Source organism: Artemia sp. Qi Xiang Cuo, chromosome 6 (assembly GCF_049724085.1).
Source record: "Artemia sp. Qi Xiang Cuo chromosome 6, ASM4972408v1, whole genome shotgun sequence".
In the NCBI taxonomy this organism is placed as follows: domain Eukaryota; kingdom Metazoa; phylum Arthropoda; class Branchiopoda; order Anostraca; family Artemiidae; genus Artemia; species Artemia sp. Qi Xiang Cuo.
Window position 1 is genome coordinate 63,466,782 of NC_142799.1, and position 15,932 is coordinate 63,482,713.

The window sequence follows — 15,932 nt, forward strand, 5'->3', positions numbered from 1 at the left end:
TACTTTAGGGGAAGGGGGCACACCACCCTCCCCCCCTGGATCTGCCACTGACAGTAGTAGCAGTGGTAGTGTTGTATTAGTAGCAGCAGTACTAATAGTAGCCGCAGTACTAATAGCAGTAGTAGTACATAGATGTTGCCTTTTGGCCAGCAGAACATCCCTCTTACGGTGCCCTGGAAGTTTCAGCTTGATACGGTAAGCCGTTTCAAAGATATTAAGGATACGCATTTTTGAAAAGCTGTATGCACATAGTATGTTCTGATTTAGTTCAACTTCACCCTCAATATTTCCTCAAATTTTAACTTCAATATCCTCCGTCTTGGAAGTAGTCGCTACAAAAGCAGAAGCCTAGTTGCAGTGGCAGAAGTGGTAGTAGTGTTAATGGTAGTAGTTGTTGTAGTATCTCCGAACACTTTTTCATTTTTGACTCTTAGAAAGGGCAGTTGAACTTCTGATTTCCAATCAAATTAAGAATGTCAAGACGATAATACTCTTAGACTTACAAGTAGTTGCAATTGAAGTAGTAGTTGGAGGAGTTTGCTAGAAATAGTAGTAGTAGTAGCAGTAGTATTAGTAGTAGTAACAGTAGCAGTAAAAGTAGCCCTGGTAGTAGTGTTAGTAGTAGCATGCACATATTATCTTTTGGTCAATTGATCTTCCCCTTCAAGTATTCTCTGGAAATTCCAACTTAATGCCCAAATCCGTCCTTGAGATATAACCTTTTGACAATCTGCACGCACTTAGTGCGCTTAGATTTAGTTCAAATTTCCCCTCCATATTCTGTCAAATGTTTACCTGCATGCACGTAGCTTTAATAGTACTAGTATCATAGTGGTAGTGGTAGCAATAGGAGCAGCAGTAACAATAATAGGCTTGTATTAGTAATAGTAGTAACAGCAGTTGGTAGTACTTGGTAGTACTTGGTAGTAGCCTTGGTAGTACTTGCTACAGAAGCAGTAGTTTTAGTGGTAGTAGGGGTAGCCCACTACTAATGGTTGCCCTCCAATCACTTTTGATTCTTAAAAGGGACACTAGAACTTCTGATTTCAAATCAAATTAGCTTCATCCGAGGTTTATACGACCACCCATTCTATAAAAACCTTATATGCCCTGGGGCATAACTTGCAATCCTTGTCTCTCGGCTCTGGGGGGTTGTGCCAACCCTTGAGGCATTGTTATATGTTATTCGGACTATTTTGAACAACATACCTATCCCACAATTTTAATCAGATGCGTTTGGGGAATAGAGGGTGTTGGGGTGAGGAAGGGGTGGGTCTAGTTGCCCCCCTATCACTGTTGACTCTTAAAAAGGAACTGGAACTTTCAATTTTCAATCAAATGAGCGTCTTCTAAAGTCTACACGACCCCCCTCCCTTCCATAAAAACCTTGTATGCCAATGGTCATAACTTACAACACTTGCCCCCAGGCTCTGGGAGTTTTGTCAAACCCGAAGGCCTTGTTATACGATTTTTGGACTATTTTGAACAAAATGGCTATTTCAAAATTTCTATCGGATGCATTCGGGGAAAAGTGGACGTGCGGAGGGGGGGGGGGGCTAGTTGCCCTCCAATCACTTTTGACTCTTAAAAGGGTACTAAAAATTCTGGTTTCCAGTCAAATGAGCCACCTCTGAAGTTTATACAACCACCCCTTCCAGAAAAACCTTATATGTTAATAATGGGCAACTAGTATAACTTATAATCCTTACCCTGAGGGCTGTGAGGGGTTGGTCATTCCGAAAAAAATAATTACTGTATCTTCCAATTATTTTGAACAAAACGGCTACCTCAAAATTTTGATTGGATGTGTTTGGGGAAATAATTGGCGTAGGGGGGGCTGTTTACCCAAAAATCACTTTTCACTGTTAAAAAGAGTATAAACTAACTCTCAATTTCCAATCGAATGAGGTCATTTCAAAGTTTTTACGACAACTCTTTTATATATGAAGTGCCTTGGTCAGAAGAGAAAACTTAAAAGAACTAAATACATAAATAATACATTTTTCCCACACCGATCTTTACTAAGGCAGCACTATTGCGCTGCCTATGATAAACTATTTAACTAATGAGTTCCTGAATGAAAACAGAAACAGAAATAAAATTAAGAGTCATATCAAATGTTGAATAATTAAATATAACGTAGCTTCCTCTTTATTTATATTTTTATTATAATTTTGCCTTAAATCAGTTGACATTAAAGATATATTTTGCAAAAAGGGATCAACAGATTTCTTTTAATTCAAATTCTTTTTTTTAACCGTGAGCTATTTGAACTATTCAGTGTTAAAATATTTAACTAATTAAAATTATGAATGAAAACAGAAACAGAAATAAAATTAAGACACAGATAAAATGTTGAACAAGTAAATAAAATATATCTTCCTCTTTATTTATATTTTTATTATAATTTTGCTGTAAATCAGTTGACAAGAAAGATATATTTTGCAAAAAGGGATCTTTTTACTTTTTACTTTCATCTTTTTGATGAAACAGACATCTTTTTACTTTCTTTTAATTCAAATTCTTATTTTTTTAACCGTGAGCTATTTGAACTGTTCAGTGTTAAAATATTTAGCTAATTAAAATTATGAATGTAAACAGAAACAGCAGTAAAATGAAAACAGAAACAAAATGTCAGTCGTGTCCTCCTTTTCATATCTCTTATATCGATTTTGCTTTAAATTGGGCCGACAGTAAAAGCCATATTTTTGCAAAGGAATCAAGAGACGTCTTTTTAATTTTTTTAATTAATTATTTTTGCCCTAAAATTTTTTTAATATCTTTTTGTTGAGGTTTATTCATTGAAGAATACCTTTTTTGGTATTTTCATTTAAAGAAACAGCAAAATTGCCTCCACGGATTTTTCAAGATGCATTTTACCCCTGCTTTTTAGTAAGTACGCCCGATTTTAGTAAACAGCCTCAATTGTAAAATATTATTCATCATGTTCATTATCATAATCCAGGCCATAGTACATAATAGAGTAGGAAAATCTTAGAGTACGGGCTTGGGTCTTTGGGTTCTTTTAATTTTAGAAGTGCAGTATTTTAGTTACGAATTCAGTTAAAAGATTAAGGCTTTTTACTACCGAATGTTTACTTGAATACAACTCTTATTATAACTCAGGAATTTGAAAACTGAAATAAAAAAAAGAAGAATTTCAACCCCTCCTTTGAGAGCCGTTAAGGGCTTTTAATCTGAGTCCTTCAATTTAGATCAAGGCCACAATTTAGGATCCCTCGTATACTTGTTTCGTTATTTCATAAAAATAACATATTTAGAATAAAATAGCCCCGTTGGACTGTTCCAGATGCTTATAAATATTATAAATATTGAAATTCCTCTCTTGTCTCTTGTACAAAGCGTAAAGCTTTTTTGCTAGTTTTTTTAGCTTCTTTTTTAACTTTCATTCCTGTGACATCGACTGCTTTTCAACTAATATTCAGCTTCTTAAACAAAGTGATATAAAAAACCAAGATATTTCAATTATTTTTATAGAAACCATAACAATAAAAACAAAAACCTCAAATAATTTCGTTCTTTGGTGTTTCAAAAAAGGCCCATTCTAAAAATTACCATTATAGCATAATTTTTTTTTACAGAGGGCAATAATGTTAAAACACAAAATCAAATATTTAAGCAAAAGTTAATAAAACTAGATGGATTATCCCCTTTGCATTAGATTATTCTTTAAAAGAAGCTTACTTAAAAATAATAATTCTTTCTAGCATAATTTTGTATGTTTTATATTTCAAAACTTGGTAGCTTCCTCGTTTCCACTTCTTCTTGCCAGATTGCTGTCAACTTCAAAGTGGAACTTGTGAAAAGTTCTTTTAAATGACGTAGGACCAGAACATAAAGAAGGAAACCAAAGATAAAAACCTGTAAGGCCGCTTCACATATCCAGACAGAACGACCAACGTGATGTAACTCCAAGCCAAGACTCCAGAGTCCGTTTACATACCTAGGAAAATATTTTTAACTTTTTTTGGGACGATGAGATAAATGCCTGAAATGTATACCCTAACAATAACCAAAGAAAAACATACTATTTCTAATTCAATTCACGGACCTTCCTACGTTGGGAAATTTGGATTTTAGTTTTCCAAAGGGTTTATGTCCCCCTTTTTTCTGAATCAGGGATATTTTACCCTCCTACACCCATGCCCTTCCCATCACCAGCATTTCCAGTCGAGCGAAGTAGAAACGCAAGACCAGCTTTTCAACAGAAAGGTAGGCATGCTGCATATTGTTGAAACAGAATTTATCGCACTTTCAATTTGTATTATTGGAGAACATCCACCATCGCACTGTCAAGTTTTTACATCAAAGGTAGGCGTGTTGGATCTTATATAAACTTGGATCATCAAACGATTTTCAATACAAAGATTTCACTGCAAGTATTATGATATCAGGGCCAATTTGAGCTAGGGCCTATTGAAACCTCCGATACCACCCTGCCCCGTGCCAACTTTTTGGTAGAAAATAGGTATGCGACACCATGATTAAGCTAAAAAAAAATACAAGAGATTTCGATTCACATGTTTGAAGGCATAAATATGGCTCTTGGTCCCTCAAGTCCCCATTTCCCCCCGGATTTTTAGACTGAAGGTAGGTATGTTATAATTTGTTCAGAGTGAAATGGCACAAGGATTTTTTGTATAAACTGAAGAAGCAAAGGGGTCCAGCCAACCCCCTGACATCCTACCCCCTCCCATACCAACAGTTTTGTAGAATTTTTCTTTGAACGATCATCGATGGAGAATTTTCAACCTTTATGATTTGAAAAAAATGTTGGTAGAAGAAAACAAGGGACAAATCTTTGTTGATCTAACATCTCCATGATGCTCCAACCCAACCACGGTTGGTCTAATTTCTATATAGGGAGGTACTGTCATGTCTTCTATTGAAAGGTGACTTTGACTTTCTATCACCCCTTGGCCAGTTTCCTTGAATAAAATTTGAAGCCCCTCAGAAGAATTTTCTAGTATTAATCACCATTATCTTACTTTTAAAATTATTTGAAAAAAACTACGTTTTCTAAAGAGTTAAAGAGGCTGAGTCACAAGTTCGAACCTTAAAACGTAAAGGGATTAGAAGGTACAGTTGGGGGGCTGCCGCCCCCCAAACCCCCCGCTTTCGCAGCCTTTAAATAAAAAAAAAATTCTAAACTGAAAGTAAGGAGCGACATTAAAACTTAAAACGAACACAAATTATTCCGTATATGAAAGGGGCTGTGCCCTCCTCAACGCCTCGCTCTTTATGCTAAAGTTTGACTTTCTCACAACTCTTTTTTTAAACAATAAAAACTTTAGCGTAAACAGTGAGGCGTTGAGGAGGGCACAGCCCCTTTCATATACGGAATAATTTCTGTTCGTTTTAAGTTTTAATGTCGTCCTTACTTTCAGTTAATTTTTTTTTATATAAAGGCTGCGAAAGCGAGGGGTTTGGGGGGCGGCAGTCCCCCAACTGTACCTTCTAATCCCTCTACGTTTTAAGGTTCGAACTTGTGACTCAGCCTCTTTAAATCTTTTGAAAACGTAGTTTTTTCAAATAATTTCTGCACGTTTTTGTACAGTTTATTACTTATTATTGCTTGACTAACTGTTAGATGATTGTGTATTAGTCTTTTCTTTCTTGACAGGGTGTTTTAAGGGTCGACCTTGTAACTCAGCCTCTTTAACTCTTTAGAAAAAGCAATTTTTTTAAAAGAATTTAAAAAAGAAACTGAGTTTCTTTTTTAAACTTTAAATTCAGTATATAAAAAATTTGCTCTGACGGTGAACCGAACCCGGGTTCTCCGACTGACAGTCAGGAGTACCAACCGCTGTACTAAAGAGACACAATTGTCATTGTATTTTTAGTATGTTGAATCTATTTTTGATTTTTGACGCAAGCAAATCCCCACAAATCTTGATATTTGGTTTTTGTAAAACAGGGAAGGAGAGATCAGATTGAGCTGAAATTTCGAGGATAAGCTCCCCGGCCCCAGGAAAGCTTATCCTCTAAATTTCAGCCCGATCAAACAACGTTAAAGGGGGGCTGTGGTGGGAAAAATTAACATGGGCTCTTATAGGAAAACGAGGTTTTTCGTAAATGTAAATTCGGGGGATAATTTTTTCGGTCTGAAAATATCAAAAAACGCTAACAGGTCGAATTCTGCTTCGAATGAGTCCTCATTCACCCGGATCAGTTGCCAACTGTGGCCTGTAGGCGTGTATAACAAAAACAAAAAAATTTGAACTTTAAGTGGCTATATTTGGTTTTTGGAAAACAGGGAGGGAGTAATCGGATTGAGCTGAAATTTCGAAGATAAGCTCCCGGGTCCTAGGAAAACTTAACCTCTAAATTTCAGCCCAATCGGACAACGTTAAAGGGGGGGCTGTGGTCGGAGGGTCGAAATTTCCGGCCCACTTTTACCCATGAAGATAAAGTCGGAGGGGAGTGAAATTTTGCACGTTTCTTAGTTTGAGCTTGGGCTACAAAATGCGATTACCGCTGTCTCTCTGCGACCGCTAGGACCGGAAATCGCTTAACATTGTGGTGGGTCGCCTCTTTATTGAGCGGGCTCTTATAGGCAAACGAGGTTTTTCGTGAATGTAAATTAGGGGGATAATTTTTTCGGTCTGAAAATATCAAAAGGCCCTAACAGGTCGAATTCTGCTTCGAATGAGTCCTCATTCACCCGGATCAGTTGCCAGCCGTGGCCTGTAGGTAAGGCTAAGAAGAAAAAAAAAATTTGAACTTTAAGTGGCTGGATTTGGTTTTTTGAAAAAAAGGAAGGAGTAATCGAATTGAGCTGAAATTTCGAAGATAAGCTCCCGGGCCCTAGGAAAGCTTAACCTCTAAATTTCAACCCAATCGAACAACGTTAAAGGGGGGCTGTGGTCGGAGGGTCGAAACTTCCGGCCCACTTTTACCCATGAAGATAAAGTCGGAGGGGGGTGAAATTTTGCACGTTCTTAGTTTGAGCTTGGGCTACAAAATGCGATTACCGCTGTCTCTTTGCGGCCGCTAGGACCGGAAATCACTTAACATTGTGGTGGGTCGCCTCTTTAAAGAGGCACAAGTGTGCCTCCTTGATACTTAAATAGATGCAAAAATTCACTTCAAAGTGGAAAAAGTGTATCTTATTTTTTACTTGAATTATCAACTCTTTTTAAAAAACCGAATATCCAAAACAAATTCTATGACGCCCTAAATCGTACCGCAGTACTGTAAATACGACCCTGCATCTCTTTGATTTATTAGTTTTCCCGGAGTATCCGAACAAGCAAGCAGCTACCCGACTTCATATACCCTTAATACTGAAACTATTAAGCTGCAACCGCAATTTCAGATATCAAGAAGCACTAGCCGAGATACCGAAGCCCCGATTTCATAGAGAACGCATTTTACAGGCAGGGACGGAAGGTTATTCCTTTATGGAAGAGGCTTAGTTTGGTTGTTGTGATTTTGACCCTAGTAAAGCGCATATTTCCGGGTTCTAAAGAGATCTTTCCAGCTTTTTATACAGGGCTGAGCCTCCCATGAACTTTTACGGTGATTTTGGCCTTCAGCCCCCTCCCCCCAAAGAAAAAAATATTTTGCCTACCGTCTTGAATATAAATCGTCACAGCCCTGCTTAGACTCATTATTATTATATCCATCTGGGAACTGTTTCAAGAATCGGCTTTTTATGCTGATTTCAAATATATAAATTTCATTAAGTTTAGACTTACCCATCAAAGATTACGAGCCTGAGAAAAGTTTCCTGATTTTCAAAAAAAGGAGGAAACAGCCCCTAAAAGTCAAGTGATCTCAATGAAAATCACACCATCAGATTGAGCATATCAGAGAACCCTACTGTAGAGGTTTTAAGCTCCTATCTGCAAAATTGTGGAATTTTGTATTTTTTGCCAGAAGAAAGATCACGGATGCGTGAGTAGAAGGGCCTTATTGAGTCGTGTCACCCACCCCTGCTGCCACCTATAACTTTTTTAACACCAAGTATGGGCATAGCCTCCCTAGGAAGAACACGTGGTTAATGGGGTCAATGACCTCTTTCTCCATGGTCTCTTTCTCCAGGTGTGTTTTTGGCACGCTCTCAGTGACTGTTATGATCCAGAAATAGTATTTGTTGTTGTTTCCGAGGCAATTGTCAAGGTCAATGTTGTTGTTGTTGTAAGTGCACGCTCTCAGCGAATGTTATGATCCAGAAATAGCATTTGTTGTTGTTGTTGTTTTGGATAAATGTTATGAGTTTCCCGGAAACAGTTAGATCACGTGTTTCCTTCTCAGCCAATCAGAGGGCTTGTTTACATATTAGCGGTGGAGGGAATATAGGGAAAGGATTTTTGCTTAAGTTCTATTAGTCTGTGAATAGAATTCAAGGAGTGAGAAGAACAGTTTTGACGTTACTCATTTAGATACATATTTGTAATAATGAGTGGAATGTTTACACTATTAGAACTTGATAGTGGAGTTGATGGTAATAATACAAGAGCATCAAACATTGCGGTGGAAATAACGAAAGGATCACGTCTTTGTCTGGAAAGGGATGCAGTATATGCAAGATATGTGATATCCTTGAGCAAATTTAAAATAGAAGATCAATTATGTTTCACCGCAAAAGTTGATACAGCACATGTGAATAGACTTCAATGTGCTTTAATTGCATTAGTGAAACATATCGAAGACAATAAACTCTATCGCTAATTGTACATGCATAGTATTATTGATGATGTTGTAACTATTCAATAAAATTGTTTCAAAATCGAAAATGTCCCATTTCTTTTCTGGTTAGAGCTAACGAATCAGGGTCAGTCTAGAGTCAGCAGTCAGAGTGAAAGGACCGAAAAATGAATAAATTTGAGAAAGAGAGAATTAGATCAAATCTAGTGTTTATGGAAAAACATTTGATTTTTGATGATGATTTTCTCAAGTTATCTCTTCAACGCAGGATATTCTTTCAGGGAACACTTGACAATATAATGAAAACTGATTCTCCCCCATCGGACTATTGTATGAAACTTTTAAAATTTGATTCAAATGCTTATGCTCAATTTAGTGACATATTAATTGGAACAAGGCAGAATCATATTGTGGATATACTTTTGAAAACATTGCCAATGGATTCAATGTAGATGGCTCCACCGTCATTCGAAAGAGGTAACGTCACAGAGTTACTCCTCTCTCCCCATTTCCCTCTCATTGAATTTATCGAGCGAGGACGATCAGTTTCGTTTTAGCTGTGAGTGAGTTGACATCGGAAACCAAAAAATGTTCTATATATGTCCATTGTGCTTGTACACTCTTGGCAGTTGGACTCAATGTGAGAATTCTACAATTATTGATGACTATAGTGAAAAGTGTAAATTATGTAATCCTTGTAAATTACATGGAGGCTATGCAGTACAAATTAAAGGATGTAATTCATGTCTTGAAGAGGTGTTTGACTCACCCTAGAGGGCACCTGTGCTCCAATTGTCACAATGATAAATGTGATCAGTGGGAGAATACTTACCCTGCTATGATTGGAAAGAATCCTAAACGTGATTTTACTTTATTTCTACGAGATTGGTATCGTCGCGGATTTAAATTATTCTGGGAAGAGGAATCTGGTCTACGATTCAACTGTTGGGGTAAAAAGACAATCTGGTTTCTACGTCATCATTGTGATGGCACTGCCCACTATGACTATAAATCAAGTGATTTGTATTTGGCGGTTATCGAATGTGGTCCACCACTTGAAAACATTGTATGTGATATTGTTTCAAATAGACATATTGAAACTCTTGAATTTCATAATATGAATGCAATTAGTATCATTGACTATACGAAGAGATATGACAATAGTGAAGTTACATTGTACTGTAGAAAATGTGACCCTGACTTTGCAGTCAATCAAGATCAATATACAGTGAATCCAAATGATTTACCAGCATTAGTGGTTCACGACAGTTGCCTATACACCGATGAAGAAATCTAAAAGTGAAGATTTAAAGACATTGTTGTATATATATGCAATTTATTAATAAACAAATTCACAAACATTTTCTAAACACTTTACTCTTAGGGCACTGAAATCAATACTGTATAGGTATGAGAGGATATTTTCCACTAGAAAGTCGTTCAGACGGGGATTGTCACTATAAATGTGGAGAAACTGCTTGTAAGTATAGCCACGACATCGGAACACAAAATATAGTAGTGCATGGAAGCCAAAGCTTTTAGTCGTTAGATCCTGCACCCTCTTTCGATTTTGAATAACAGTTGTCTCGCTGCTCTCAATATAGCTGCTGATGTGGGGCGTGTAGAATGTATAGGGTAGACCAAGAGGATCAAAAAATTCAATCGTCTTCGTTGTTTGATAGAGGCATAGCCAATAACCTGTCAGCACAGTCGATATACTGCTATTAACAATTATTAAGGTCTTGTTCGCGCTTTTAATTTTTCCAAGATAGTCTGAGGGCAGACAACAGGATTTGTACTGGGACATGTAGGGGTCCATACTAGAAAAACTGATTATTTGACTGGTCTTCATGGCGCCAAGTCTAGTAGAACACTACCTTCGGGACTGATTTCCCAATAGGTTTCATATTGATTTAGTGATATTAGGGCAATACTCTCAGCCAATGGGTCGGCAAATGTACACTCTAAACGTACACTCCCCGTACGTACTATACTCATATCCTGTGTGCCAGACAAATCCAATACAACGATACCATGTGTTTTAGCAAACATATCTTCGGTTATACCATTTTCAAATAGTTGAGAGTCATGATCTAGGGTTTGCATGGTCAACTCATACAATGTTCTATAAGATTTATCAATAGATAGATTGTAGAGTGGGATACCATTTACTTTGCACACAAGAGATGAAAGTCCAAACATCTCGAATTTATGTGGACATTCAGTCCATGATCCTTTTGCACTGGCGCTCTTTACAAATGCCAAAGCAAGTTTTGACGGAATTTCACCATTGATAAAGGATGAATCGGTGAAGGTGCGTGAGCCCATGGCAATATGACTTTGATTGGTGATTGTATGAGGAACAAGTAGTTTAATATTGTTGCCATTAGCTCTCAGTTTTTCCACGGCCAAAGCAACAGAACTCATGACCTGTTGTTTGCGTACATGAAGTATTGCCGAGGTGAGGGAGAGACTTACATCGGGATTGCCAGCAAGTTCCTTTCTCAAAATGAAATTGGAGGGTGCAAGCGTCAATTTTATATCTACTTTAACATTGGGCGGTAGCCATTGGGGTATATTAAATATTTCATGATATATTTTTCCAACTAGATGTAATTCACTAGTTGTAGCATTTTTAAGTGCATCTGTACTATCAGTATTAGTAATATATTCATATCCATTGGAGGTACCTCTCAATTCCTTGTATGACTTGGGTGTCATCAGCATGAATTGCATATAGCTTGTATAATTTGAGAGATTGTTGCTTGTGCTCACCAGCGTGCCATTGATGTAGACACTAATTTGACGAAATAAATTATATAGTATACAATTTTCATAGGATATCCCATCGGCCCGAATCGGCATTGTATTATCGGATTTCCGGACTTTCATTTGCAAATCTATAAATGTTGAAGACATATCCATAAAGTAGTCTTCATTGGAATAAATTTGAAAGTGGAGATTATCGGAGAGGGGTTGTTGTGGATAAAATTGTTCATAGTATCCATGCTTGACACTCACATCAACATTTTCAGCATTGAATAGATTCAATGAGGCGGTGATTGAAGGTTGAGAATCCTTATGCGGTAGGTAGGACATTTTAGGAGAAGAAATCTAGTTTCAATCTAACAATTTTCCTCCTGGGACTTCTGTTTACAGGACGTGTCGGCTTTTGCTTCTTTTCTTTGACAAGAGGGATGTCTTTCGTTTCCGTCCTGAGTAGAGACTGATGAGCGATGCGTTGTTTCTTGACCTTTTTAAGCCTTTACCATTTTGTTTAAATCTCTCGCCAAGAGTTCACAAACTGGACCTAAGATTTTCCGCAGCCCTTATTTTTAAATCCTTGCCATAGCCCCAATCGTATAGTGTAGAGGATGCAAAATCTGTCGCAGCCGGTACAATATATTTTCTAGCCAGTGGTAGTGAAGAGCGAAACAGCTTAACAAACCAGCTGCCAAGACCGTAGCCAGACATTGACAAGCGACCCCTGTAATAGTCCATTCCATTGCCCTGTTGTTTCGGGCCAAGAGTGTTAACATAGCAGTCAATATCAGGACAAGGGAATACCACTTTTCTATGAGACATCTTGCATTTGAATAATGGGTCAACAATGGCATGTAATCACAGCCAACCCTTTTGAAATTGCTATTGGATGGCCCAATTTTATTCTTTGTGTTAACTGACAGAGTTCCAAATAGGACGTGTTTATTGGGATATATTAAAGATGATTTATATTGTAGTGGTGAATATGCTCTTGATTGTTTTTTCGTTCAAGAACTCGTAGGATGGGAACATTTGAATTAAAAACCCGAGATGTTTCCACAAATGAAGAATAGAGAAATATACAGGTGTCCGTGGAGAAGGCAGGCGGGTAGTCAGCAAAAATGAAATTAGTGTTTCCGGCACTTTTACCATTGATTATATTGAGCTTAAAGCCTAGAAAATCCTTTAGATTATCGTTGAGAATAACCTTTTCGCTGGCAATAGGTGAACTAATGTAGATCTAGCCCTCCTCCTTTGAATAGTTGAAATGAAAAGCTCCTTTTTTACGAATAGAAATTCTTTTATTAACAGAACGAAATAAATCATTCATGCAGGTGAGGTCCTCATAGGGTAATTCAATATATTGATAATTCATCCAATTGATTTTTTGAATTAGTTCTTCATCACCTGTTGGTGGCGGCCAATCATAGGGTCCAATTTTTATATCATATTTACGATCTTTTCTCAGGATGTCATAAGTATTTATGAGAATACAATCGACAAGAGCCACTTCATACTTTTCATCGAATTTGATGCTGGGGGAGAGTTTCGTCCAAAAATTATTTGTTCTATTCAGGTCATTGTAGAGAGGATCAGAAATATTGGACATGAAAGTCACATAGAAATCATTGGGCATTGTCAGTGTATTCAGCACTGGCCCAAGAATCAATATCTGAGTTGTATCCTAGCCAGTAAACAAGCAACTGTTTCTTGCCCCTATGAGTACGTCTCCTTAATATCTTTTTAATTTGATACCTTTCGCTATTGTTTCTAACTTTTTGCAGTTCATATTCATAAAAAACACCGAGAATCTCGTCATCTTTGGTGTCTCGTAGTCGATATGTTGTGGGCTTAGTGTCTAGAATTTTGGACACTTTAAAAAATTCAGTGCTCTATAAATAAGTCCCCTTTTCTAAATTATTAGTGGTTCTATTAATTCGAACAGTATCACCAACATTGAATTTCTTCTTCTTTTTCTTCTCATTGCCATTGGAGTATTGCTTTAGAAAAGCATCAAATGTATTCTCACTGTAGTGAACATCCCTTGGTGTAGAGTTGGACAGAGATCGATGTGGTCGATGGTTGTAAATTAACATGATTTTATGTAAATCATGAGAAAAATCATATTTATTTTCAATACGCTAGATCTTGGAATTAATAGAAAAATTGCTCTTATTAATCGTCAAGCCTATTTATTCTTTGTTGGACTGTGACTCCGCTTGAATAATGTATTATATTTCAAAAGAACATTTTTCACAGGTGGATTAACAAATTCATTGCCACGATCCGATTGAATTTTTCTATATGAATCCTGTTCAAGAATACTTTCAGTGGCTCTAGCAGCTTCAACACCTCTCTTTTATCGCAGTGGACTGGCATAGGCATAGTGACAAAAGATACTGATTGCCACTAGAATATATTTGTAAGGCGCATTGTGACGCTGTTGAATTGCATCTAGAGTTAAAAGATCCGTTTGCATTATATGCAGAGGGAAAAAGGCTTTAGTTTGTCGATATTGTTTGCCGCGAAGCCTGTGAATTCGATGCAGTGTGTAACTCAGTTAATTTTGTAGATACTCTTTTGCTTTTTTCAATGTGGTGTCGGAGACATTGGAAAGCGTTTTGGGAGATCTTAAACTTCCCGCCTCGCCATCATTTTCATAAATACATTTCAGAACTTCATCCATTTTGAGCGTAAACACGTAGTGTAATGCCCACTCCCCTTTTGCACACTGGAGGGTAAATCAATTCGTCTTCGCTTTTGACTAGCAACCACAGGTGTTGTAAAATCAGTGGTGCTAGTATTTTCAAATATTGAATCTTCTTCGTCTTTTTTAAATGGTGTTGTTGGAGGACTATATTCTCTTAGTTTCTTTAGAATTTGCTTATTGCCAATAAGACTTATTGGAAAGTTTCATATACTTAGAAAGGTGTATAGATTATTGTCAAAGGATAAAAGTCCTTTACGATTCGTCACCATACCACAAATTAAATCAACTAGATTATAACTTTTTCCTTGAATTATAACTCGTTTCTCTGTGCTATCGACTTGAACTTGATCGCCAGTTTCCAACATGAGATAAGATAATACTCTTTTACTTTGTTCTCGATAGGTGAGTGGCAATAGGTTTCCAATTTTTATTACAATCGAATTCAATTCTTTCTCCTTTGAATGCAGTGCTGCAGAATCTTGAGGAGATTTTTTCAGTTTGGAAAGATCGGTAATGGCGGCGACGGCGGCAGGTCTCTCACGATAAGGTTTATGTTTGGCCACACGTCGCAATGCATCTTGAAGTAAAAGCAGTTTTTTTCTTCGGTAATATTCTCACCATTGATGAATTTGTTTAGATTGTCTTCAGAATGTTTAACGGGTGAGAGGAAAAGTTTTAATGGTGTCAATTTATATGGTTTTGCCATTCTCTAGAGTAAACTGTTTACAAGTCCTGCAATTATTGGCATTAAAAGTGTGAAAAAGCTAACACCCCCTTGAAGGAGCCGTGTTCTCTTAAATTTTTCCCCTTGTTTTTTAATTCCAATGCGCGGAACGTTGTAACCTTTTGGTATGTCTTTTGTCTAAAACCTTATTGCAGTTGTACAATGCCCTCCGTTAAATTTAAAGTTCAGATATTAGATTAATGAAATCAGTGTCAACACCATGTTTGAGTATGGCCTTCCTAAGCGGAGGTTTTGAAGTGCTTAAAACAGAAAACAGATACCGTTGTTCGTGTTGTTTCTTCAGTGTCATAACGCCAACTAATATCCTTTTCTACTGTTCACTGGATGGTATACGGTAATTTCATTGCCAAAAATGTTAGTGACTACACGTAGATCCTCGGGTGTGATCTGATTAGGATCCAGCAAAATTTAACTATATGGCTTGTTAGTCACCTGATTGTATGGTGACAACAGAAGTTTTGGGATGCCGGGTTATATCTGCTTATTGAGAGTTATGAGCAAGCTAGAATCACGACCGGATCAATAAAGAATATAAATAGTTGAGTTCAATGCAAGGGTTTGCATGCACGTGTACAGATGAAACAAATTGTTTAGAACAAAGGTTTCGAAACTGTTTTCTTGGTGGGAAAAAGCAATGAGCCGCTTTAACTGATTCAACGTAAAGTGTTCAACAGTTTTGCCAAGATCGTCACAAATCGGCCACGAGTTTAGTTCAATAAAATTGAAAACATCAAGTCCCCGTATGAATTGTATTGGTATGGTTGCGGCAATAGCTTTTATTTTATCATAGGACTCTTGCCAGATACTATAGCAATAGTAGATTTTTTTTGGCTTTTTCAAAAACCTTTTATCGCAATTTTGAATTATCCTGGTTAAGAGCGTTGTTGTCGCTGACATTGACGGACCACGCAAAAATGATCTGAAGGGTGTTTTAAACTCAAACATACTGCTGCTGGGGACAAAAGTTAGTTTGTAGTTAACTGTATATTACGTGTGTCCAATGAATAAGTAGCAATAATTTTCCCCATGTATCTATCTATT

The 15,932-nt window shown here is 37.1% G+C and overlaps 1 protein-coding gene across 1 annotated transcript in view; it reads right to left on the reverse strand.

Moving 5' to 3' along the window:
• The window catches only part of AQP (aquaporin), a 78,027-nt gene that overhangs the window by 37,208 nt on the left and 24,887 nt on the right, over positions 1–15,932 (reverse strand). The window contains exon 4 of the mRNA XM_089090295.1: positions 3,883–3,964. Within this exon, the coding sequence (XP_088946421.1) occupies positions 3,883–3,964 (82 nt within the window). The remainder of the gene's footprint in view (positions 1–3,882; positions 3,965–15,932) is intronic.